We start from the raw sequence: 27,413 nt of genomic DNA, 5'->3' as shown, positions 1-27,413 counted from the left end.
TATTTGCCTGACATTTGAGTTCTTAGCATGTTTGGCACGAACCATCTACCCCGACTTGGTCCTACTTTCGTGCAGTACTTTTAAACTGGAGCATAAAACGCCAATTTTTACAACGATAGGCTAGGTCTTTGTCTGGCCTATCCCTTTAGTGAGCGTTTGCCTTTCTCGCGTAAGTTACGATGAAACAGCGCACTGATGCTCACTGTTAATTCAACCACTCAAGAGGACAGCGGTGGAACTTATGGAAATACAACGCTGTTCTATCATAATAAGCAAGTGGGAAAAGTAATTTACCCTGACAGCAACACAGAAAGACTGATTCCTGGCGGTGCTCAAGCCTGCCTGTTTAATGCATTGTGCTTCTAATATATTTTGTGCGAAATACATGCAAGTATATATTCTCACGTCGCAATGAGCCAATTGTTACGTGAGCACGTTACAAAGGCAAAAACAAAAAATAAATATATGAAGGGTGTATGCTACAAATCTTGTAACGCTGCAATGACGGAGTACCTGGTAAACATGGGGGACGAACACACATAACAGAGAAGCGATGAAAATGTCAAATAAATAAATAAATAAATAAATAAATAAAAACATGTTGCACGATCATTATCTTAACGAACAAGTCCTACATAAAAATCTTGAAATTATCAATTATCTCAGTGTGAGTAATATGCTACACTTCCACGAAGCTAAATATCTAGAAAGCGGCTGAAATGTGCGCATCACACGAATGGCTTTCGGCATTCACACGTACTTACGATACATGTCCAAGAGCGCCCAACTCTCGGCGGGCATTGAGACGTCGCTCGTTGCCAGGCAGCTGATGTTCGCCAACAAGTGCTCTCGGCGCAGGGGGCCCAGAGTCAGCACAGTCATCCTTCGTCCTCCAGGTGTTGACACGGTACCGAGTGGCGAGTCCAGTGGTACACCGTCGCGTTGCCAAGCCAGGGTCACCTTGTGGTCGGCTGTGAAAACAGTCGCAAGCCTACAATACACGTCGAACCGCGCAGATCACTCGTACGTCTGTGAAGCTGAGTGGACGTGAAATGTATTTTCCAAGCGCTGAGCTCTTCGGACTTGCTTCACTAGAGATGTGAACAAATGTAGCAAAATAAGCTTACGAAGAGATTCAAGAGTTTGAATTATGGGGTTTTACGTGCCAAAACCATTTTCTGATTGTGAGGCGCGCCGTAAGTGGAGGACTCCGGAAATTTCGACCACCTGGAGTTATTTAACGTGCACCTAAATCTAAGTACACGAGTGTTCTCGCATTTCGCCCTCATCGAAATGCGGCGGCCGTGGCCGGGATTCGATCCCACGACCTTGTGCTCAGCAGCCTAACACCGTAGCCACTGAGCAACCACGGTGGGTAGATTCAGCAGTTATGCAGACAAAGTCACAAAGTGCTGCATCTCCTGAGTAAGGTCCCGCCACGTTGCTAGCTTCCGTTTACCTCCGACTAACGCTCCGATAATGGTAATTTTATCGTTTTCGTCTCTAATGTTTCAATATACATATACAGAAATGTGTAATCCACGAATAAAAATATTTCCGTGTATTGTCACCTTGAAGAACGACATTGCGTAGAATTGCAAGCTAGTTTACTTCGGCGGCTTCTGTTCACGCGAGTTGTTATGTTTATTGTTAGGTTATTTTTTATCCTGAAATGTTATACTTCAGAGGAAACAGATCACGTTCAGTTGAAATCAGCGGCATGTAAGGTGCAATGTGAAAGTACTAAAAGATATTGCAATTTGCGCACGATTGCACTCGTTGCGTGCGTTAACCTTTACTTCTTTTGGAACCTGTAAATAATTGAAGAAATTTGCTGAAGGAATTCTATAGAGATTTGGATGGGATTAGCTCATTAAGCCTTCGAATTCTTCGTAGTAATGATAAATGTGAGGTCGGAAGTCTTTGCCTTGAAAGGATAGTAACTCAGAAACTTGCGTAATATCTCATAGAAGGCATAGCGTTTATCCTCAAAATGTTGAAGCAGCGTACCGGTTCGACTAAGGCATTGCTTTTATGAAAATGAAAATTGGGTCACATTCTGAACAAAGGCGATTTTATGGAATTACCTGAGCGACGTCTCACTGCACTTCTAGTGCTGATAAGCGTGGAATTCTTCCATGACCCTCTGGTAAAGTAAGCGTCGCTTAAGCTTTGAGAGGTAAAGTCAGAGAGATAGCACTTACTAGCTGGCACAGCACACGTCAGGCGTACGATGTCGCCCTCCCCGTATGGTCCCGCCATTGAGTTTGAAATGACGCCTCTTGAGTCCGCCAGGACTGGCGGTTCTTGGGGAACTGGGAGAAAGCAAAAAAAAAGAAGAACATTATAACTGAAATAATAACAGAATGAGACTTTCCTTTTTATGAGCGAGGCTCCTTTGGGAATGCGTGAGTATCCACCAAAAGGGACAGGTTATTCAGGTAGACACTGAACGGTTAGTGCGAAGTGAACCACCCCAAACTGAATGAACACCAAGAAGGCTTCCTGATTGATTAGCGAGTCAGTCACGCCCCACTTCGCTTCGTTTCGACGTGCCGCACGAGACACTTTGCTTGCGCCCGCACATGTATAGCGAAATGAAAACACGTATAGAGCTGCGCTCAAATTTCGCATTAAGCAGTGTCGTAATCGTCGGTGAATTGTTTTTCCTCGAAATGACAAACTTGAAGTTAAACGTGGTATCGGAATAATGGGTGAATAAATTGAAAAATCTGTTCGAACTGCGGAACTGTTCATGATCGTACAATAATTTGGCCGTGGCTAAGGAAGCAATAATTGATGGCCAGCTGGTGTGCGATATTCCTTGCGAAAACCTTGCGATATTCATAGTCATAACTTCGACTTTTGCATTTTTCAGAGACGGCACTTACACACCATTTCCATTGATTTTATAGGGCTGTGCATAGTTAATATCCCAGAAATAGTGCACAAGAAGCATGCCGAATATTTTCAGGTGTCTGTGCAAACGCTGTACCTCAACTCCACCACGGCCTCATTCACACCACCTAAACGGCCCTTCTAGCTTACGATGCATAAGGGTTGGTAATGCGATACTTATACAAGCAGTAAGTTTGAACACAATAAGCGTAATGAGCAGGACAGAGACAGATATAAGCTTTAATAATATGCTGAAGATGGAATGAAAAAAAAATGCACTGGGAAAAACACAAGTGCAATTTATAGAAATCAATACTAGGCATTGGTTCACCGGAAAATGAAAACTTAAACTGATGAACAATGACTGGTCAAGGAATGTCGTTGTTCTACTACTGGTAATCACATAAATCGAAGTTAATGTTTCCTGTTATATTTGTTTGCTCGAAAGCCATGCTCTGCAGACTTCATCTTGCTCCTGCAGCCGCTCCGGCAGCGTCCCGCGGTGCAACTTCGAGGCGTGTTACGTCAGTACCATTGCACATACAAATCATCGCCGCTTTTACCTTGGCACATTTCACTTACGCCCTGACGTCCCTAAATAAAGTACCGGAAGTCACAAGCACTTCGTTACAATACATTCTTAATGTTGAACGCAACTCTCCATCAAGATTTTTTTCTTGTTTATCTGCGGCTTCTGCGATTCCGTGCGGACAATAATAAAATCATGAAGTCAATATAACCATGACATCAACCCGAGAAATACCGCCATTTTGTCAGGGAGTTGCAGGCAGGACACGAAGAGCGTAAGAAACATTACACGCACTGATGCCTGGTATTATGGTCGTTTATGGATCATTATGGGCTCGTCCGTGTCTCTTTCTGATCATTATCACCATGGAAGCTCTCCAACCCCTGCTTATTTTATGCGCAAGCATAAAATGCACCCCCAAATGGCCAAAGCTATTCCTGCTACAGATTTCCGTTACGATTACAACTACGTTACAATGCGTAGCGAGTGCCTGCCGTAAAATATTGTTTAGAGGCCAGTCTGTGTCGATGTTACTCCCTTCCAAATAGGCACAAGTAGACTGGTTATAGTATTTGCATTGCTTATTTCTCCAATACTATAATCTGCAAAAGAAAAGAAGAACGAAGAACGACATCGACCGGCATATACGCTTACTTACCGCGGCATCAGTAAAAAACACGGCAAATAATATTTGCTGCGATGTGCATTTATTGACCGTCGACTGAGGCCAGGCGGCCGTAAACAAGGGCGTATGTTTATAGCTGTTATGGTCGGAGGAATAGTCGTTGCGGTAAGCTCATTGCCAAAAAAAAAAAAAGAGACATACTAATCGGTGAGGACCGACTTAAGTTAACTGCACTACTTGCTGACTCGGCTAGCTGCGATAAACAATCCCACAAAATAAATGCGATAGTGATACGCGCACAGAGTATAACGTGGCACACAATTGAAACACTTTTGACGTCTATGAAGCAATATAGCGAAAGGGTTCAGATTGTAACGTAGCAATATGCATTTAGGGCGCATATATAGTGCGCCATAGTGCGCCATAGTGCGGGCGCGCGCCGCGCACGGCGTACACTGTTAAACAAATATACACCCTTTGGGGTGTACGTTTGCCACACAACGATAATCGTCATCTGCCCTGCTTGCGTTTCCTTTCTTGAAAACGCTGCGCTCGCTACTTTTCTGTCGAGAATGCTCTGTAATGTTGATAACGCGCATGTCGTTCTGGACTTGGAAGTACCGGGCTCGCCGCGTTAAAGAAAGGAAATTGCGGTCAAGACAGATGACGACTATTGTTGTGCGGCAAGATACGACCGAAAGGGTGTAGTTTTGCTTAAGAGTAAGCAAAATTACACCCTTTTGCCACACAACGATAATCGTCATCTGTCTTGCCTGCACTTCCTTTCTTTAACGCGGCGATCCTGGTACTTCCCAGTAACGAACGGCACGCGCGTTATCAATGTGACAGAGCATTCCCGACAGGAAAGTAGCGAGCGCGGCGTTTTCAAGAAAGGAAATGCAAGCAGGGCAGATGACGATCATTGTTGTGTGGCAGAGATACGACCCAAAGGGTGTAATTTTGCTTAAGAGTGTATGGTGCCACACTCGGCCGGCGCAAAGCGGATGCTCTAAAGTGTAGCGTCGTCGCACAGCCAGCTCAATTATACATAGCGTGCATGGTGGCATTCTGCTCTGTTTGGTGCGGCGAGCGCGGGAATGGTGCGCGTCCTATCTCGCACCAGAGCACCTCACGCGCTATCTTGGCTCGCGGGTCGCATGCTGGCCCACGTTCCGAGCGCGTTGAAGAGATTGCGCCGAGTTTGCACCTTCGCCAAACAGAAACGCTCACGTTGCCGTGTACTTGTGCGCATGCGCTGCGGGAACAGCTCAGCACCGAGCTTCTTCGAGTCGCGTTCAACGCGCCCAACTATAAAGGGGGCAAAATTTCGGCAATCCCAAAGCGTCGCCCGCGTAACGAGTCTGCCTTCGCCACCCGCTGTCAGGCTCGCTGGCAACGCCGGACTATATCACAACGACCGCGACGAAAGCAATGTTAGCAGCAAGCAGTGACAAAGGAACAAACCCGGAAGCAGTATATCTGCCTTTTCAATGTGTTTCAGTAAATAAATCGGTGTTCGTCCAGAGCTAAATCCTCCTCCTGGAGTGTTATGATAGTCCTTATAATTTTGGAAAGAGCTGCACACCGGAGACTGTGCCCCGTGTGCATCTTAGATGAGAAGACAGAAATGTCTAGACTTAATTACACGAAGAAACCAGACTGCATTTTTCAGCAGACTGACCATTGTTTGAAAGTGTGAGAATATATGCACCGAACTGACTTTCTTATAGTGTATTTGTTTTTCTCCAAAACGCAATTCAGTCGGGAGCTTACAGGAAATAATCATTACAGTACCGCCACTGTCTGTTATGGTTTTTTTTGTGTTCTTTACTAAAAAATTATGGGGTTTTACGTGCGAAATCCCCTTTCTGATTATGAGGCACGCCGTAGTGCGGGACTCCGGAAATTTCGACCACCTGGGGTTCATTAACGTACACGTAAATCTAAGCACACGGGTGTTTTCGCACTCCACCCCCATCGAAATGCTGCCGCCATGGCCGGGATTCGATCCCCTGTGTGTTCTCTACTATAAATATCTATACGTAAAGAAATGTTTATATTGTTCCTCAGCGCAAATTATTTTTCTGCTCAGAGTCAACTTGGCAGTTGTCGACGTTATTCGCGTTGTAGCACCACTGCCGAAGATGCGCCCATGTAGATTTGCCACGAAATCAAGGTGAAATACATAAACAGCTTTCTGTATAAAAGACCTTTTGCCGTACTTCTCGCAGTTTTATCATTCAACAGTTCTCCTTGCAGGATTTGCAGACACTGCATTCATTTCATGTAGATGTGGACCAACTATACAGCAACCAGTTGGCACGTTCTTGGATGTTGTCACTATATGGGACACACTGCGATTATCTCATTACTGAATGAAGCACACACATAAAATAAAAGTAAATTTTTACATAGCTACTCTGAAATAATGTTAACCTTATTTATGTGTACAATATGTGAGATACGTCGTTGCTTTTTTTTTTGTCTTCTTTGGACTTCGACGTATTTCTGCAATTAAAATTTTAGGCTTAATGATCTTCCTTATAATTTATTATTGCAAAGATTCATTGATACTCGACTATGCGTTGCAATGTGATCACTTGTCTACAGAATTTCATTTGCTGACAATAATTAATATCACTCCATATTTACAAGTTTTACGCATCACTTGATTTCTTCTTTTTTTATCATGCGCAGGAAATCTAAATTCAGTTTAGAACTTCGGGACATTTCTTCTTTGAGCACATGTTTTCCTTGTATTCCCAATATCGATAGGAGCAACTATATTCTGATTCTGTCACCAGGACTGTGCACACGTCGATAGTTTCAGCATGGCTTTGCTGACCACATTCGTCCCGACTGCCCCATAAAGCATACCAGCGCAAACACTGCTCCGCCCTGATGGTTAACATTAAAGCTGCGACCAGACCTTTAAGCCAACGCCGCAAACGTTAGAAAATAAAGTTCGCGACTTAGTATACACGCGACATATTAACTTGTTCTCGCGCAACGGCATGAAATCCGTTCGTTCGGAACGCCATTTGAAAGCTCGCCTTGGAACTCAAAATCCGGCAATAAACGGTTCTTGCGTTGTGCGGAAGTGGAACGCTACGCGCTGTGAACCGTAACCGAAGGGAGGTGCGGGGTTGGTTATCGTTTTCTTGCTTTTACGACTTGGCCAGGGCGGGGGTTATGGCTCCGGAATTTGAACGCCGCGCGTAGCCGCAATTAGCCGGAATGACGCAGATTCGAAGCATCAGTTAACTGATCTTATCTATTGTAAATCATGAATGCTAGACAGAAGTGGTTGCAATGTATTATTTCGGCTTACGATAATGTTCGTTTGGACCGAAAAGCGGCATTATCTGGTCGTCGTGTAGAAGAGGTCGTTTTTTGTTTTAGTTTTGTTTTCAGAGTACTTGCCCGAAAGTATACTGTGAGAAGGGAACAATATATATATACATATATATATACATATATACATACATACATATATACATACATACATATATACATATATACATATATACATACATACATATATACATACATACATATATACATACATACATACATATATACGTACATATATACATACATACATACATATATATATATATATATATATATGTGTGTGTGTGTGTGTGTGTGTGTGTGTGTGTGTGTGTGTGTGTGTATAAGGGCATGCAGCGCCGCATCACGCAACAACTGCAGCAATATCTCTAAACACATTGCTGTCACTAAGGTTGTTCGGCAAGTATTGCTTCAATCCGGCCTTTCAGAGCATCTCCAGCCTTTTCGAACACAATTCAGGGCGCAGGTAAAGCAGATTTCCAGCATCTACCGTTGCCGGAAAACCCAGGCAGGTGGGACACGTTGCTTGGTCGGACACTGGCAGAAAATAAACCTGAACTCATTCCCACTTACCTCCAAAGCCTACAGAATCTGCAAACTGACAAACCAGAGTCAACGTTGTTTTCGACATCGTGTCAGTCGATGACGACGGCATGCAATTGGGTATTTCCTTCGAGTAATCATCTAGGGGATTGCTCACCAGCTTTTATAACCCCTGGGTAATATGCTCTTGGTTAATAGCGGTAACCTTTATGTACGCTTTATGTAGCATAGCCACGGCACGCGGCCCGAAGAGTTACGAGGCACAGACGGCTCGAACATAGACGTTTATTTCGGGGCATGCGATAGCTTTTATCCCCTGAAGGGGGAAGGGAAGTGGGAGTGGAAAGAAGGAACGGAAGTACACTGCGCATGCGCAGAACTATCATGACGAAGACAACACTTTAGGCTTAAGAAATATCACGAAACATACCTAACAGGGAATTCTTAAGGATCAACATGATCAACAATTCGTGCACAGAGCAAGTGCTGCGCATGCATAAAGATGAGAGGCCCGCCTACGGGAACTATCGTGCTACTCAATAATTTCACTGTGTATGGACGGTGAAGAAGCAGAAAGATTACACGCAAATGACAAGGATAGCAGCGGGACTTGCGTGTCGAATCTAATCTCACGGTGGTTCAGTTTTCATACCCCCCCCCCCAACATCACCGTAACATTCCAAAGCGATGCCTAATGTTCATGCAGACGTGACGTCATGTATGCGATATTGTGGTCATATATTCAACGCTTCCACTGTGCTGTTCTAGATAGGCAGATCGAGATAGAGCGCAGCTTTGCACCATGCTCGCTGTAAAACACTATGGGCGACCACGATTATGTTAGTGCAATAACACTATAACACCTTTCGCGTCTCACGTGCAATGAATTAAACACGCCTTCCCGTCATGGAGCAGGGGGCAGTGTTCATGACGTTTCGAACACAGAAAGCCTGCCGTGCGCGTTAGCGATAAACCAATAATAGTGCCCAAATGATTCAAAGTGGCCATCGGCAAAAAGCAGGGCGTCTACCAAGTTGACATTTCTCCTTGTTCTCTCTCCCTCTTTCTCCAAATTCCTTGAGTTTTCCAGGTTTTCGCTGAATGCCTTTGAAAAATTCCCTGAGTGACACAGAACTTTGTTTTATGTCAAGACGGGTTGACACCATGTCGGCTAATGCTGTCACTCTCTAGTAAGCATGTTAAAAATAATACGAAAACGACAACCTAGTTTGAATGTGTAGTAAGTAGTAGTAGTCGTAGTGAAGGTGTAGTATTTATCTTATTCAAAAAGAAAACAGAAGGGAGGATGTAGTAAAATGCCCAGCATATTAAATATCTTCGGAAAAAGGGAAAGCCCATTGCCAATCGAGTCGAACATTTTCATATACAAATAAAGAGATGCATACAGAAGTAAATATTTTCGAACATGATCTATTTCTATCAACTCATAGCAAGTTCATTGGTATGAGGCCTGAACTTTGCCGCAAGTGATATTCTCTCTCAGCAGCTAGAAAGTCAAGCTAAACTGTCCTTACATACTCTCAGGCCGCGCACAACACCTCAGTGTTGCGTTTCACTCCTTTAAAAGAGCACTGAACCACTTTTCATCGAAGTGGAAACGATAAAGTCCGAGAAAATGAATGCATGTCTTTTACTGGCCTTAAGGGCTGAAATCGCCACAGGCATGTCCCCACCAAAAGCTCTGAAGGCGTCAGTACACTTATTAGACATATTGGTGTTCGTATAGTGACAAGAGATGGCGGGTGCGCACGTGTATAATTAAGGAATACATACTGACAATTGCCCCATCCCACGCTTGTCAAATGTCACCGCAATACTTCGCGTATGCTTCCCTGCGTAAAACTGCTGTACCAAGGCGAAGCTGACTTTCGGAACCCGGCATTATGCAACGCGTTCTACTTTTCGAGCTTCGAAGCCAATCGCGAGGATTACAAAAGCAAAGTTGGTGCCATTGCTGACCGCGTCGAATTCTTTCAATGAAAAACACGGCCCCGAAAGGCAAGACGCTTAATAGCAAACGTCGAAGCATCTGGGCTTAGCGTCGCAGCGGTGGTGGCTACGGCTGTCAGCGGATCTGCGTGCGAGAGCGCCAGTTCGAGGCGGCGAGATATTAAAAATGGCGGTGGTGGCGGCTTTGATTATTGCCGTTTCGGACCTGCGGTCACGGCAAAAAATCCAAGAAATCGGGAGGCGAAGGCTATTTGCGCCCGAAATTTCAGACGTTCTTATACATCTACTCTATGGGGTACGTGGTGGTGCCGCAAACCCATCCGAATTATCGGGCTTGTTTCGAAAATAGGGCACCCAGAAAATGTGTCGTTGACTGTAGACTGGTAACCCCTCCAGGCGGCGACATGGCGTCAAAGACGATTCGTTACGATTCCTCTCTTATTCGAACAAGCATCAGCGCGACTTTTGTTCCCTTTCAATGAAATAACAGCTAATTTTTCCTGACAGGAGCGAAAATTCCCCGAGTATTTCCAGATTACTCAAAATACCTGAATTTCCCACGTGTATGGCTGGTAGACACCCTGAAAAAGAAAAATGAACCCATAGCACTAGGTTCTAGGCCAAAAGTTGCATGCTGCAAAGTTTCACAAATCCGTTTTCTATGCGCTGTTTGCGTGGGAAACGAATAAAGCAAGTAAAACAAGTATGAAACAGGAACTTGCGACAAAAAAAAAGATTTATGAGCGTACGTGTACGATTGGTAATCTAGATGATTCGTGGCCATAACAAGAAATCACTGGGGAGGGAAGCATTGCCCTTCATTCCACGTTACCTTTCTGTTCTTTGCGCAGTGCAGTCTACGCTTAAAGGGAATGCTCTTCAAACCAAGAGACGTTGGAAATGTCAACTTCGCAGAAAAAATGATCCGTATAAAAATTTTCCTTTATATGACGTTTTAGGTAGATCTAAAACGAAAATAAATTATTGCCGATGCCTTTCTGTTAACATTGAGCTGTAGTTCATCTAAAAATATGGTAATATGGCTCTGTCTAACAATAGATCATGCTGTCGTCTGTAGTTTTCCGAAATGCGCAATCGCACAACACTTTTCATCGTAGTTAGGTGAGAAAATATGTTTCAGTTCCCGAAAACGTCAGAGTTAACCTTCGAAAAAATTGCTGGCTCTTCGGTAATCGAGAGTAGATGTAAGAGTGAAATGGCAACCGGCAAAGCAGATTCGTTGGAGATGATAGTACCAACAATATTAAAAGGCATTGTGCTGCATGTTCGTAACGGCACGCTCCACCACACCACACCGCCCTCCACCGCATCACACCACACCACGCTATACTCTGCACTGGTCCATATGGACGCTGCCCAGCTAGAACAAGAAAACCGGCTGAAGGCGACATGACAGGCAGCGAAAGACGCTAGGAAGACAGAGCGCACTGCCCAGTTAGAAGAATGAAATGAACTCTGGGGATTTTACGGACCAAAACCACGATTTGATGATGAACCACGCCGTAGTGGGGGGACTCCGGATTGGTTTGACCACCAGGGGATCTTTAACGTGCCCCGAATGCACGGGACAGGGGTGTGTTTTTTTATTTGCATTTGGCATCCATCGAAATGCGGCTGCCGCGGCCGGAATTTGACCCCTCGACCTCGTACCCAGCAGCGCCATACTATAACCGCTAAGTCACCGGGGCAGATAGAAGCGCCTGGCTGCGTGGCGCCATCTCTTGAGGCAACGCAAAACCCACGTCGCAGAACTCACGGACCACTGGCGTTAAAAAGGGCACAGGCAGGCAACTCTGTATAAGAGACAAACGATTACAAAGAAGTATATGATGCCCTGTATCTGTCTTTTCAAGGTCGCTATTGAAAATGAGAAATAAGACTTCAGCGTACTAGAAGTTACAGCTTGAGTGAGATTGTGAACAAACATTAGGGAAGAACTCGGAAGTAATATCTCTCGTAACTTGTTTGGGCAGTAACTAGAGTATGTAATGCGGTCCCGCCCGAAGGCTTGGGGGCGAGAGACCACAGTTTCTTAAATTTTGACTGGTTGCCCAAATGACCTCGCCTTGTCCTCGCAACTTGCCCGGATAACGGCTTAGGCTGTTGTCGTACGGTCACTTGAAGGTCGCCGACAAGGGGAGCTAAAAGCATTACATGCCTAAACTCTTCATTAATTGACGTCAATGTCACCCTTTATCCCGGACATCACAGTACGCAGCTTGCGCTCAAGAATACGCCTGCAACAGCTGCTGCTGGAGCTAACTATGTGCTGCTGCTGGCGAAGCGATCAATAAGAACGAGACGAGCCGAGAACTAGCGTTCGGCGAGAGCTCCAAGATCAATATGGAAATGCCTTGCATGTCCACGCTAGGTGTTGTCCAGATAGGGTTTCCGTAGCAATAACACATGACAGGGCCAGTCCGCGTATGCAAAACCCGTGGCTTCGGGATCCGACGAGAGATGCCGCCGATACGCCGCAGCTGCGCGATCTCGCGAGAGCTGGTAAGTTGCTGTAATAAAGGAAGCTGTAGCACTCGTGGCCGTCCTTACGGTGACGGGCACTTAATAAGCCGACTGGCCCAACCGCTGTTGTGGGCTCCGTCTCTGAAATGCCTCGAGCATAGGAAGGCACTTATTAGGAAGGCGCCCCGAATTTTGCGCACTCAGCGCATGCAGTTGTTTATTGAGGCGACTGGGACAGGGCCAACCCTGTAATGCTCAAAGCATAAGAAAAAATTTATTTATGGGGTTATATTTGCAAAACCACGGTCTGCACATCAAAGCAGCTATATTTACCAAAACAACATACGAACGCTCGTGTGTCGAGCCTTAAGCACACGTTAAAGGACCTCAGTTGGTCAAAATACATTGGAAGCCCTGCACCCCGGCGTGTCCCATTACGCATGAGCGCATGAACATGGCGACGTGGCTTTATTTCATATTTCCGGGCTTTCGTTGAAAACGCCGAAAAAAATCCCGCCGCAGCATGTACGTTGTCACAAAAAATTGGATTGGTTGTTCCTGAAAACCATTTGCAACGTAATGAAACGCACTTGACCCGGAAGTGAATATTAACAATCTTCCACGAGTAATCTTAATTAATTATAACTAATTAAACGGAATATAAAATACACCCCGAGGACTCTATAAATACACCCCAAGGACAAGATGACGGGAAACCCTATGTCGTTGGTTTCATTCAAATGCGGCTAACATAAAAAAAACATCCTTGATTGAAGTTACGTGAAACAACTCGAGTGTGTGTGTATATATATATAATAAGGAGTACAGGAAGCATACGCGAATATCTCATGAAATATCTACAACCATTTCACAACTACCTTGTTTCTGTGCAAGTAGAAAGTTATCTACCAAGAAAGCGGTCAGGCAAGGAGACAAATCTCTCCAATGTTACTCACTGCACATTTGGAAGTATGCAAGCTATTAAACTGGACACCAACTTTCTATTAGCTATTAAAGCAACCTTCGGTTCGTAGATGACATTGTCCTGTTCAGAAAGACGAGGGACGAATGACAACAAATGATTGATGACCTTAACAGAGAAAGCGTAAGAGTGGGGTTGAAGATATATGCAAAAGACAAAGATAATTCTCAATAGCCTGGCAAAAGAAGAAGAATTCATGATTGCCAGTCTGTATCAAAAGTATGTACCGGAGTACGTTTACCTAGGTCAATTACTCACAGGAGACCCTGACCATGAGAAGGAAAAAATACAGAAGAATAAAAAAGTGTTGGAGTGCATACAGCAGGCGTTTCCAGATCCCGACTGGGAGCTTACTAATATCATTGAAAAGGTAGCTGTACAATCACAGCATTCTACTAGTTCTAACATATGGGGCAGAAACTTGGAGGTTGACGAAGAAACTCGCGAAGTAATTAAGGACCGCGCAGAGAGCGATGGAACGAAGAATGCTAGGCGTAACGTTAACAAAGAGGAAAAGAGCGAAGTGGATCATAGAGCAAACTGGGATAACTGATATTCTAATTCCCAGTAAGAGAGAAATATGGAGCTGGGCAGACCATGTAATGCGTAGGATCAATAACCGGTGGACTATTAAAGTTGCGGAATGGGTGCCAAGAAAAGGCAAGCCCAGTCGAGGATGGCCGAACACTACGTAGGGGGATAAAATGAGGAAATTTGCAGGCGCAAGTTGTGAAAGGTTGGCGCTAGACAGGGGCGATTGGAAATTGCAGGGAGAGGCGTTATATTTGTAAATGACCTTGACGAAGGCCGTGCCACGGTCGAGATGCAGGCAACATGACCTTTTTCTTAAGTGCGCTTCGTCTTTCTGAGCTGTACCGGCTATCCCATCTAACTTGGATCAAGATAAAAGTCAAGCGCTCCAGAGACAGCATACTAACTGCATATTAGCCGTAGTCATGTGTACTTACAAGCAGCATTTTTTGCGACGTAATATTAATTTGTTTTTATTTGGTCAACTTCTTATTTATTGCTTGAATCTCCAATATGTCAATTAAAAGTTGTAGAGCACCTCAAATCACTTTGGATTCAAGCATTTTTTTTTTTGTTATAAGATTTGCCTGGTTGTTTTTTGCTGAGAATGAAGTCGAAGTTGTGCCCGAAAGGCGAACCATCGATTGCGATAGCAAATGCGTAGACAGCAATGCGAAGTAAAGAGTAAATTTATTGGCCGCATAAAATTGCAAACGTTCGCTCACTATTTAAATTAGCAAAAATGGTGTCAGTGCACACTGTCAAAAATGAACGCATCACATTCAACGACCGCAGACACTCGCTGTGAGAACGCTGGCGTGAGGAAGCGCGGCAGCTGCAGCGAGCGAAGTGACCTTCGTGCTGTGCATTGTTTCAACGTAAACCAAGGCAGCACGCACAAAGGTATGAGCCGCTGTCACACCTCGATTCAGCCCCTGACGCAGATCGCTTTCAAGACAGGGCGTGTGCGGCTGCACAATGCGCAATTACTGCACAACGGCGCAAAGGCATGCTACTAGCCAAACGCTGAGGAAGCGATAAAGCGTCCGAGGCTTATAAAAAGAAAGGGACAACTTTTTATTCTGTTTCAAGCAAGGAAAGGGTGAAGCGTGCGAGAACTATGGAAGGCGATGACTGCTACAGTAATTTGCCCGTTGTATAAAAATAACCTCATCAGTTCCTACGTCGGGCGAACTCATATGAAGGAGAGCGAGATTGAATTTTCACAGTTAGACCTTTGTACTGCGTAATGAGAAGCAAATTGCGACATAAAACCTGATCATATAATGTTGGCTCATAGGAATCTACAAGTCGCACCACTTTCCTAATAAAATACCTCATTATGTTCAACCAATTTTTTTATTTATTTTATTTTCTCTGATTTAGCTATTCGGTATGTGACACTTAGTTCGTGCCCAAGCTTGGTTAATCCACCAGAATAGTTGTGCGCCACCGCGAAACACGAGACGGAATAATAATGCCGCGCATTCTCCTCTGAGTGGAGCCACTTTGTTTGCAGACGGGAGGTGTATCTCGACGGTCAAGTGGGCCGATCCCGAAGATGGCGCAGCCGATATCGCCGTTTTCGTGGGCCGATCCCGCTGATAAGATAGTGCGAAATTATCTGACACAGAGGTGCTGAAACAACATTGAAATCAGCTGCCAGGCTGGATATGTTATATACGAAAGCCTAGGGACGTCGCACCCTTCATCGCAAGCTGGAGTCACCGCGGCAGCTTGCGGAACAGTAATCTTTTCCGGAAAGCGTACGCGGGAAGCGCTACGTGCTTCGCATTTCTATCCCGAGCACCTTATCAATTATGCGGTTAGGAGGCTTGTTTCGAGATAGTCGCTTATTGAAACGTGTGCTGTTTTGCATACTGTGTGCGGGATTACAAAGAATGCACGCACTGCTCGCTTGACTTTGCTGAATGCTTGTAGCCTCTGCCTTAAAGAGGTATCAGCCGTTGCATGTTTTGCTTGATTACGGAGGTGCGAGTTCTTAGTGCTTACGGAGGTATGTGCCATTGACGATGATAGTTTTCTTTTGACGGACGCGAAAGTATCCCGGGATCCCAGCCACACCCAGCTTCGCTGTAATGTTATGCGCCACAGGGATGACTGGGCAAGTGCCACTGAGTACTAGTTTGCTTTCAATATTATGTCTTGCCATTACAAACATTCTGTCTGACGTAATGTAAAAAAAAAAACACTACAGCATAGATGCTCCGCATAACTGTTTGTTATCAATAGTTGTATTTTTTACACAGCCTTTATCTGCAAATCACGATACCTTCTCATTACGTAGATGTTCAATATAGCTGAGTCTGACAAATTTTTTAATGTATTCAGATATGTGGCGTACTTCTCGGTGCCTAAGCCTCCCTTCATAAATAATGAAACTTGGAGTAGCGGCACACACACTTAAAACGAAACTTTCGTAAGCATGTTTGTTCTCATGGAGCAGCGATGCCGCACCTTGCACCCGTTCTTCCCTGTAAGATGGAATGGGTTTCTATAGCAAACTACAAAGTTACTGATCGTAGCTGCTACTATTTTTGTCGTGACAGGTAAAGAATTAAGTACAGGTGTGCACTGCACAGAGATCTTAATGCAGTAAGAGAATCCTTGCACAACTCTCCGATGCTATACTAAAGTCTTTTTTCTTTTACTGACGTTTTTGATAATCTACGCCCTATAAAAAGGACACGATGGATGCCGCTTCTCTGATGCGAAATTCGTGGTGGCATTAGCAAGGTGCCTGTTGAAGGCAGGGGTATTAATATCTCCCCCTCACGTACTTGTTTTTCCTCTTTTCTTCGTTCCATAATCCTAAGAATGGAAACCTTCTTTCGCAATGCTTCACGTCCACGTGCAAAGCTCTAACTTCTACAGGATGCTTTCGCGCTGGTCTATCGAACGATGAAGTAGTTATTCGGTCCACCATTACAGCTCTTTATTTAGAGGCCTTCGCCAGATGGTCGCAGTATGCCGTGGCTGCAGGAAGTAAAACCTGAAATAAATCGCACGGTTTCTGGCATTGCGAGGTGCACGCGAGCTGCTTCGGCAGCACCTCGGCAAGGCTCGTTTGCGACGGACGCCGCAAACACCTTGCGAGCGGCATAGTACTGGCGATCGCATGAGTTTTATATTTAGAGCGGTCTGCTGGGCGAACAACAACCTGAAGCGCTAAGCGTGCGCCTCTGTAACAATACTGAACACTGTAGCGATGGAGTTGAAATGCAAACATGCGCGTGTACCGTGCTTTCGGCGAACGTGAGAGGAGTGCATGCATTTAAAATTATTCCGGACCCCTTGGTCTACGGCGTACTTCATACACCCCTCTTCATTTTCAGGGGGTGGAGCACTATAATGCTTTATTTTTACTGTTATATCGTAAGCGTTCGCGCACTTCGCATGTTGAAACTAGGCGCCTTGTCCACGAACTGAAAGCGCCTTATAAGGAACGAGTTGAACCCAGATATACCTGTGCTGCGCGATTGCACAAGGGTACCAAACGGTGGCGTAATCAAGTTTTAGCGCGAAGGACGTTCCTAAGCACACTCATTTATTTATTATCTCATGAGTTATTCCGCAGAATGCACTGATAAGGTATTATCTAAGCGTCTACTGGGCGTTATTGCACAAGAAGGCAATCAAAGGCACACTGAACGCCGTCGTCAGTAACCGAGTCGTCAGTACAGGCACGCATGTCTTGGTAATACGACTGATCCAGCTGAGATAGCAATGAGCGTAGTGATAGAGACTGAAATAAGAAGACTGTGGACGCCAAAGACAAAACTAGAATAAATTTCTCTATTTTTGCGCCGGGACGTCAGCTGGGACGTTTGCGAAAGATGTGAGGTAGGTTCCCCGATGAGCCTTCTCGTGCTATGACGCTAAGGAGTGCAAAGACGAGTACAGCCGCCATCGGATTTAACCCGAACAACGAAAACACATTTAATGTGGCGGCTACGCTATAACACGCAACGGGTCGTAAGGACCAAACATTCAATACTTTGGAAGGACTGGACACAAAGTTCACGGAAACACGGAAACATCTAGACATGGAAACATCTAGCACCCTCTGTGGGGGAATAAAAAAAAGAGATACTAGAGGTGTCTGTGGAATAATGACGGGATTAGCATTATCTCACACATTCGGGAACACTAAATCACCAGGCGTGAATAAACGTTCTTGCTTTCTTACTCTAGTTTACTCCACAGCACCAAAGGTTCGAGGTCAGAGAAAGAGTGGCGTTGAGGTCGTGTGCCCAACCGTGCAAGTCTGGTGGTTGGCTAAGACCAACAGGAAGCAGATCACATCTACGAGCCATTTTCTAGGCCGGGAAGTGCACGTAGGAAGTGACGCAGGTAATTCTACTTCGCGCACCAACATGCGTTCATTTATTATGGCAAGTGAATTGATTGCCTGGAATTCGTAACCATCTTCGCGTACATTCGAATTAAAGCCATATTGAGAAATGTAATGCCTTTGAAGAGTAATGGTGTTCAACTATGAAGGAATGCTTCAAAAACTGCTTGAATGCGTTGGTCTGTCTTGGCTATTAGTATAAGATATGTTGCTGTTTTTGGTCAAATTTATCCTAAGATCATGTAATTTACATCCGACTGTTTTCTGAGACAAATTAAGTTCATTTGAAATGAAAAACTCATGTATTGAAATGTGTTTGTTAGCCACTTGATCGTTAGGATTGGTCATATAAGTTGTGTATCATCCGGCATGGCCTCCTCATGATTGCGAATTATGAATACAGGCCTACTTTATGAATTACAAATACAGGCCTATAGGCCTGTTATTAAAATAAGCGAATCTTTTTGGAACAATAGGAAATGTTTGATCCTGTGGCTGTAGGTAAGCTTGCTTGCACGGGAATTATGGACGGCTGAAAAGTCGGCTCTGTTTCAGCCTAAAAAATTGCTACAGCATTTATAAAGTTCTTAAAGCAAGAAAGTGGCATTTGGTGCTTGAGTACAGCATCTACTGAAACCGCGAACGCAAGAGGAAAGCGGCCGCAGAGCACCGGCCCTGAATGTCACCGCCATGAGAGATCGATTGAGTTATAAGGACGCCGCGTCGCTTGCCCGCGATGGGCGGCTCAATTAGCGACCAGGCAACGTTCTATATAGGCAGCCTGCTATCGACAGCGACTTCATCAAATGTCTTTGCGCAATGCTGGGTGCCTTGCCACGACAGCAAGAACGCTGTGCTAACGCGTTTGCATTAGCGCGGTATAGACGCGGTGTCCTTGATTAATAGAAGGACGAGCTATTAGTTACAGGCGTCGTAGAAGAAAACGAAATTCAGCATTACGACTCGCCATAGAAGAAAGTTCAATTTATTTCGTTACCTATTTGTGCAAGTGTATCCCGAACGGGGCAAATGTGCTTGCGGATGATACGGAATAGAAAAGTGCTCGTGCGGTAATTTGTCGTCGTGGCGTCGTGAGAGTATGTGTGGAGTGGAGCACGCCTGAGCTGGTCATTAGGGACGTCTTTGTCACCAGCTCATATCTAATGTAATGATTAAAAGCAACGGCTGCCTTTCCCACTGCTCATGTTCTGCGACGTGCATGAAATAAAGGACATTAAACCGCACCGAACCACACTACACGACGTAGCGCAGCACAACACAGTACAATGAAACACAGCACAGCCAACCCTCAGGATGTATCTAATAAAGTGCTTAAAGTGAGGCGTCCAAAGCATACCTTAAGAATCGTTAAATGCGAGCCTTCGGAATACGTCAATCACAGGCACTCTCCGGCACGAACGAAAGTCACCGTAGTACATCCATTACAAAGAAGTCAAAATCACTCTTAGAAACCACAACTATATGAATGTGCTAAAGTGGAACTTGGTCCTATTTTAGGTGACAGCAGTTGTGAGGAAGGAATGACAGGCGTTGCCGCGACCGCGACCTAGAAAACATTAAATAAACAAATAAATAGAAAGAAAAAAATATTGCGAGTATTCTTGCAGGCATACATCAAAGTAAAGGCTCAAAGGTTTTATGAAGAGAAGGCGTCAGCCTAAGCAGTTTTCAAATTACAGTTGAGAACTTCGTGCACTGCGCTCGCTGCAATAACGCGGCCCCGTGTCGTACCGTGCTGACAAGCCAGTGAGCGAGCGGATTCATGCGCCACCTGAATCCGCATTCAGTGATTGCCAATTGCGATTTGGCTGCGCTAAGGTGGTTCCAGGCAAAATATTAGACGCCGCTAAACAACAGAAATGGCATTGACAAAGAAATAGTATCGACATCAGCCTTTCCATTCACCGTGATATTTCGAACAGTTATACATGTCCATCGCTTGTTTCGCTTGTGTAAAGCAACAATATGTGGCGCCGTTGTTCGAATACGATAACGACGCGCGTGTCCATTTTATCGGCGTCTATGATTAAAGATTAGATCTAAACGGCATTTCTTTTCACAGACGTGCCTGCGTTTGATGGCCCTTCCTGCAATACACCAGTAAGGCCGACCATGTGACATCTATAGTTAGATTGCCCTGGATTCACAGAAGCCGCGAGAAGCACGTAATAATACTGACAAGGTACCAGTACATCATTCGTCCAAGTAGAGACCCGCGAACGTCTCCTTAGCCTGATATGTTATCATTTGTTTGCCATGTGACATCCCTTTTCCCTTCCCACTTTCTTATTTACCCCCTTTTATATGGTTCTGTCATGACCGTCACTTCTTAAAATAAGCTGTATTCACTAGTTAATACAATTACGTAATTATTATTATTATATGATTAATAATAAATTATTAAATAATAAATTCATTCTAAGAAATACCTTCCCTTGTGGTAATTGTGGTTGGCTACGCCGCACTGGTACTAATGACGCGGCGGTGCACTCTTTACAGGAGAAGACAGCAACTGGTCGAGTAGGCGTGCGTGCCGAGTTCGTAAACTGTTCAACGGATGAATTGACCGCTTTTAGAATAACGCTTCTACTCTGTTTTGCAGTGGAGGTCTGCTAAGCCGAAATAAATTTTTACATGGGGAGCACGGTGCATCTACGCATATTTCTAAAGACTGTGTCTCTATATTTTTGTGCGCTTTTTTTTTTAAATGCGGAGACCAACTTAACGAATTGCCTATACTACACGACATAAGTCTGCCCATGCTGTTTCGTTGCGCTGAGAAGTGCCATCTTCGCTCTAATAAGAGATTCTACAAAATTGTAAAAACAATTAGGCATCTTTAATTTCTGAATAAAACTATGCGACCGTAGAAGCTCAGCATAGTCAGTGCTACAGGACCACTTAAGTTAATTGATAAGTCTATCAATCAGTTACTTACCGTGCCCAGAAACAACCCTGAGTGCTGCCACAAACATGAATAAAAAATCGAAAAGAAGAAATGAACAAACAAATAAAAAACCGGACCTGCATAAGTAAAATAAGTCTATAGGTAAAAAACACTGAACAAAAATACCAATCATGAAAAGAAATAACAACAACAACAAGAAAAAGGAGTGGCAGTAGGCACAGTTTTCTACGAAGTAGTTTGTGTTCAATTCTGGTACCAAAAGCTGAGTATTCATTAATTGATTCTATGGTAAAAAAGAAAGTACTTACAGAAAATAGAAAAACCGTCCAACCCAATCATGAAATGTGCTCTAACTTAGTATTAATGGCCTGAAGAATCCGTTACAATTCAGAACTGATGAGTATGTGTCTGTGACATAATACATGCTGATATGACAATGCAATAAATCATCACGCCCCGGCGGTCGACCTGAGACGGTTGCAGACAGGCACTTTCACCAACCCCTACCCCCTGCACCGCCTGTGGCCCGCGCTGCACCCGTCGCCAGGCTGCCCGTGGTGCGAGCACGAATAGGCCGATATGGCCCATGTGCTTTGGGAATGCCGACGCCACGTGGAACAAGGTCAAAGAGGAAGGGGGAATACAGCAGCAGGACCCTCTGAAGCGGGGCGCCTCGCTGAGAGATGGCAAGCCGCCCTCCTAAGCGAGGCACCCGAAGACCAGGAGTGGGCCGTCCAGCGGGCCAGGGCCGTTGCCGAGGATCTCGGAAGATTTTCCTCGGGCGATGGACCCCTGGCAGCCTAGCCCCGGGCACCAACATCAATAACCTTTTGGACAAATAAAGTTTATTCCTATCCTATCCTACCACGCCCTTGATGCGAGGAAATTCCCCCGTCTTCCACTTCGTAAGAGATTTCGCAAAAACCAACACGAATGCACTAAGGTTGTGTTTCGTTCTTGTTTCGATACACGTCAAGTTTTTTTTTATTTCTCTGGCACGAGATGTTTCGCAAGCGAGGCGTGCCGTGGACACGATGGCTCACGTCAGGAAATGCTGAACGAGAGCGCAAGGTCCGTGGAAGTGCCAATACCTTTCGTATTGATAGAATCTCTGCTCCGTCTTCAGTATCCCGCGCAACACATTTCCCGGACGCAGTCGTACGCAATGCAGAGGGATATTGCAAGGCGCTCGAGGGATACGTGTTACCAGAATTTGGGTTTATATTGCGCGAGGCCAGCCGACAAGTTCGGCTTGGGATAAAACGAGTGGGAAGCACATGTAGAAATATTAAGTGAAAGTGCCTGTCTGTGTGTCGGCGAGGGGGGGGGGGGTAGCACGAGATGTGATAGAGAAACGGTTCGTAAGAACAGCCTTGACGTGGGGATCACGATATTTTTTGCAAGTTACATAACGTTGTGTATTAATGACGCTTTGCGAGCAAGAGTGGGACAGCAATAGCGGGAAACACGGTCGGCGATCGTCGAAGTCTGATTTGCCGGTCAAGCGCGTCGGCTTTTATGCATGAGCCATCGATGGTTCCAGAGTAACCTTACTACACAATTCGCGTCGCACATGCAATCAGGTCACACAATCTTCGGTGACAACAGACAGCAGAAAGAACCATCGATAACATTCGAGAAACTTGCGATACATGCGGGCGCGTCCCGCGCTGAGCAATAAGATTTGTTAGACAGTGAAAAGCGGTTACCTGAAAAGATTAACAAGTACACGTGTCAACATCAATTTATCGATTGTTTGAACATTGTGTACTACCTATCTATATCTATTTTTTGTTCATTTCTCGCGTATCAATGTATGGCACTGTAGCAAATATTATTACACGCCTCCTGCCTTTTCCCTTAACGCATTCCATGCCGACGGAGAACGTTCTGTGACGATGCAGCCGCAGTGCATGTGTGACAGCGTCGCTCGATATAGTCTCACGTTTAAATAAACTTAGAGCATTGCGAGTACGAATCTTGAACAGCGCTTTGATATAAAATATTTAAGTTACCTATGAGGTGCTAACTTTTCAGCGTGTAATAGAAGAACGTCTTTATTCCAACATGGCAGCAAACCTAACTCCTCCTTCGGAACGCACCCTCAGGCGTTTTTCTGCTCGAGCATAGACGGCGCTGCTCTGTGGAAGGCGTCACAAAGCACTGTTGAACTTGAAAGGACTATTTGCGCAGCGATGCGAGTGCAGTTGCTTTGCTCCTGTAGCTATCCCTTCAAAGTCACAGAATGTTATCGGTTAGTGCAGAAGTGCAAGCAGAAACAGGGACTTAACAAAACACGAATACATACACGTGACGCTAACTTCCAGCAATAGTTTATTTTAGGAATCTCGTCTCACTTGTACCATTCTCTAAACGCGGCACACTCCTGTACGCACACCAGGAAAGACATACGCCAACAAACCGCTACAAAGAACGGGTAGCGAGAGTTGAGATCAGCGAATGCGTAGAAAATCAAGCTCCTCTGACACAACTACTATAGGAGTTATGATGCGGTGACTGCGGGCAAAAATTATGTGCGAGCCGCCCCGTTTGATAATCGGAGTTGAAAAGATTACGCACTTTTTTGGGCCCCGTGTGCGAGCAAACCTCCAGTATATTTTTTTTTATTCCGAGGAAGGCTTGCCCTTAAGGCATAATTCTTAGAGCGTATATGTGTATTATATGTGTGCTGTGAGGCCTGTGTTGTGTATGAATTGAAGCAGTGTTTTGTGAAATCTGTTGTCATGTATCCAGTGGTCATAGCTGGTTGTCACACTGTAGCGGAGGCCGGCTTGCTGTAGGAGACGCGAGCGTTCCGAATGTAAACCCGTACATGTCCATATTAGGTGGTATGCATCTGATTCCACCACAGGAACGGAGCAGTATGGACACGTAGCACCCAGTGGTAAATGCGGCCAGTTCCACCTTGATACAACAGCCGGTGTAAGGGCCACCCCGGCCCGAAGCCTCCTAAGCACAACTTCCTCCGCCCTAGTAAGGTGAAGGGGGAGGGAGCAGACACACGGTGGGATAAGAGCGCGTGTGTCCTGCCGGAGAACATTTTTACGGGCTCGCAGCGAGTTACGGGGTTGGGGTGGGAGGGGAATAGGTGGAGGATCAGGATTAGGAGGGCAGTGTGCCTGCTGGTCAGCAGCAATGTTGTGAGGGTTCGCTGAATGGCCTTGAATCCAGTGTACCTTGACGCAAGTCGCTGTCTTACTATTCATAGTGTGTATTCTCTCGCAGATTTCCATCGCCTTATCAACCTTCTTGAGTTCCTGAATAGCCGCTAAAGAATCCGTGAATATATCTAGTTGCTTGATGGTAGGCAGCTTAGATGTCGCATCTTGCACCGCGTCGTGGATGGCTTGAAGTTCCATTACTAGAGCGCTGGCTTCCGTAGATAAATAGCACTGGTGGCCGCTGATGAAATTATGCGTAGTACTCAGGAATGATGTCCTTCCGCCGTCTGGGAGAATGGCAGCATCCGTATAGACTTTGCAGGTGTTAACGCATGATGCATCGACGATGTTGTGTTCGTCAATAGTACCAGTATAGCTGTCAGAGAAAAGGAGTTAGATGCGAAGTCTTGATAAGCATAATTTCTAACGATCTTTCGCCTATGTTTTCATGGGCGCCTGCACGTAGTTGTTACTTGGCTGTCCGACGGTTCAAATACGACTGGTTTCCGAAAATAAACTGTTGGTGGATGTCAGTGCCGTGTCTGTGCTTTGTGTTCGTGTTCTTGCTCGCTAAACTCGAGTACCCCACGTTGCCACTCTAACAAGCCCACACTGCAACTTTCGCTTGCTCACAAGTTAGCGTTATCTGAAAACATTATCTCAAGGCGAATACGTTTGTTACGGAGAAAATAAGTTGTATTACCTTATCTGATTAAACGACGGTGTGTCAGTTCACTGACTATCCGTTTGGGTGTAATGCTGACTAATCTATAGAAGCATAGACAGATTCGAATAGCAAGCAAGGAATCGTGTAGAGGAGTGAACGAGCAAGTGATTTACAGAAAATAAGTAGGGTTATGTGGAACAGTAACGCATGGACAAGAACATAAGGGAACGTAATAGCTTGGTCTTATCCCAGGCACAGGCACTACGCTATCGCATCATAAGCGTTTACAATGAATTCTAGTTGGAGTAAGAGAAGGCTTTTTGCAAGGCTTACATCCCTATCTCTCACCAAGGTAGTGAGATCAAATATTACATTTCTTTCAAACATCCATTGCATTGCGCGGTCCCTAAAACTAAAAGCTGAGCGAACAACAATAACAATAAGGCTGATAGATCTCGACAAAATTTTCAAATACATTATCACTTTCTCTTGTAGAGCGCCATGTGCTATGGTTTCCAGAGTAAAATCAGGTTACAGTATAGCCCACAGTGATCCAAATTACTTATTTTGTGGTCAAAAGAAGAGAAGGTGGTCACAGAAACACAGTTAAATTTATTGGACTGGACGAACAAGTGATGCCTTTCCCCGGAGCCAATTTTTCGATAACGGGAATGGTCTTCATTAGCTTGCTTACAAAAAGAGCTGTTTTGATACACAAGTTTTCCTGTCTTCAAAACTGCTTGATTTTTGCGAACTCCTACAATATAAGCTCCCATGTATCAGCTCCTTTACCGTAACCTTAACCAAGCAAAGGAGCTTTTTTTTTTTCAGCTTCAGGAACGTTTGTCCTGGAACCCCCAATCATCTGTGCCTGGGCACCAACAACTTACGTGTGAGGAGGGTGTCCTAATTTCTCGGCTCCTGCAGTTAATGATCAATGACTCATGATGGACGCTTGCTTTGGCCATTCCCTGATGGGCATGCCATAAGGCTCAACTGGCTAAGAAAGACCCATTTTAAGCTCGCTCTTGCAGGAGGCTGCAACCGTTCTTGGACAGATAAGGTCGCAAAGAGGTCGTTGCACTTCCCCGAGTATGGCTTTACATTTTCGTAGTCGCTTCTTAATATGCTTGAGGGCAAATCCTTCTAATTAAAAAAAGAAAAACTTGTTAAATGCAGTATCTTTCTGACAATAAAGTGCATCGTCGCGCAGACTCCGAGAATTCAGGCTGCCTGTGGTTCACGCATGATCATATGATATGGCATTATTTAGACAACACGAAGCAGCACTACAGTTTTCCACCAAATTCACTCATCAACGGCACGCCAATCATAACGTTTATTCAACTCTCCACTAAAACGACAAGATTGAATACATATAGATAAATTATTCTTTTCCATTTAGTCTCCATTTTAGAAAATTAGAAATAAAAAGAAATTGAGCATCAAATTACGCCATGTTTTAGCATTACGTTGGCCGTGAGGCGCCAGCAATTATTATACTTCACACTTCAGATTACATTCAATTGAATATATGTTAGTCCATTTTTGCTGTAAGCACTCATAGCCTCCGTGACAAAGCTGCACCCTACGCCGAGCACATTAAGTCGAAGCACGCTAGAAGAAGGCCTGCATACGGCCTCATTGACGTGCTCCCACTAAATTACCGAATGCCAGCGAGCGCCTAGATTCGATTTGCTTGCTTTTCAACGAGGTCAAACGGTCCGAGCAAAACGTCAGAGCACACGAATAGGGAACAGTGCGGTTGGGCTATGGATTGATCTTGCGTCTGTAGTAGCCGTTCAATAAATGACCATAATAAATCTCGCGGCTATGTTCTCGATCGATGCCTGCACCAACCAGAAAGAGATGAGATAATATAACGACTACATATTCAGAAAAATATGGCTATGAGCAAGCTTATCTGCAAACACAATGTAGCGAAACTTGCAATCATGTTTGACAAGTAATGCCAGTATTACGTGACAGATGGCCGGAAGATTTTACGCAGTATATTTGTGCACTTCTCAGCAGTCTACCTTTTGGCTTCTGTTGATATTCTTATTTAAGCTTATCTGCAAACAAACTTGTTATGACGCAGGAATTATCAAGAAAGTCCTACATATCGTCGTGTTTGGAGCCTCCCACCAAAAACGAATTCTTAGAGTGTATGCAAATATTCACGCTGCTCCTGTTATGTTTCACAGGGTGAAAATCTTCAAATGGATTAGTAGGTTACTGAAGTACTAAAGCGCCAAACAGACGACACAAGAAGAGACATGGACGAGCGCTTACTAACAACTGATGCTATCACCTTTTGCCTGGTTACCATGTGATTTTTGA

The 27,413-nt window shown here is 44.8% G+C and overlaps 1 protein-coding gene across 3 annotated transcripts in view; it reads right to left on the bottom strand.

The window, feature by feature from the left end:
* Positions 1 to 27,413, bottom strand: part of LOC135914466 (hemicentin-1-like) — a 60,592-nt gene that overhangs the window by 7,173 nt on the left and 26,006 nt on the right. For all 3 annotated transcript variants that reach the window (XM_065447331.2, XM_065447333.2, XM_065447332.2), the window contains exons 3-4: positions 2,205 to 2,315; positions 765 to 971 (exon numbers count right to left, since the gene is read on the bottom strand). In XM_065447331.2, coding sequence (XP_065303403.2) covers positions 765 to 971; positions 2,205 to 2,315 — 318 coding nt within the window. The remainder of the gene's footprint in view (positions 1 to 764; positions 972 to 2,204; positions 2,316 to 27,413) is intronic.

This window comes from Dermacentor albipictus, chromosome 6 (genome assembly GCF_038994185.2).
Source record: "Dermacentor albipictus isolate Rhodes 1998 colony chromosome 6, USDA_Dalb.pri_finalv2, whole genome shotgun sequence".
In the NCBI taxonomy this organism is placed as follows: domain Eukaryota; kingdom Metazoa; phylum Arthropoda; class Arachnida; order Ixodida; family Ixodidae; genus Dermacentor; species Dermacentor albipictus.
This window is presented reverse-complemented; position numbering and strand designations above follow the sequence as displayed.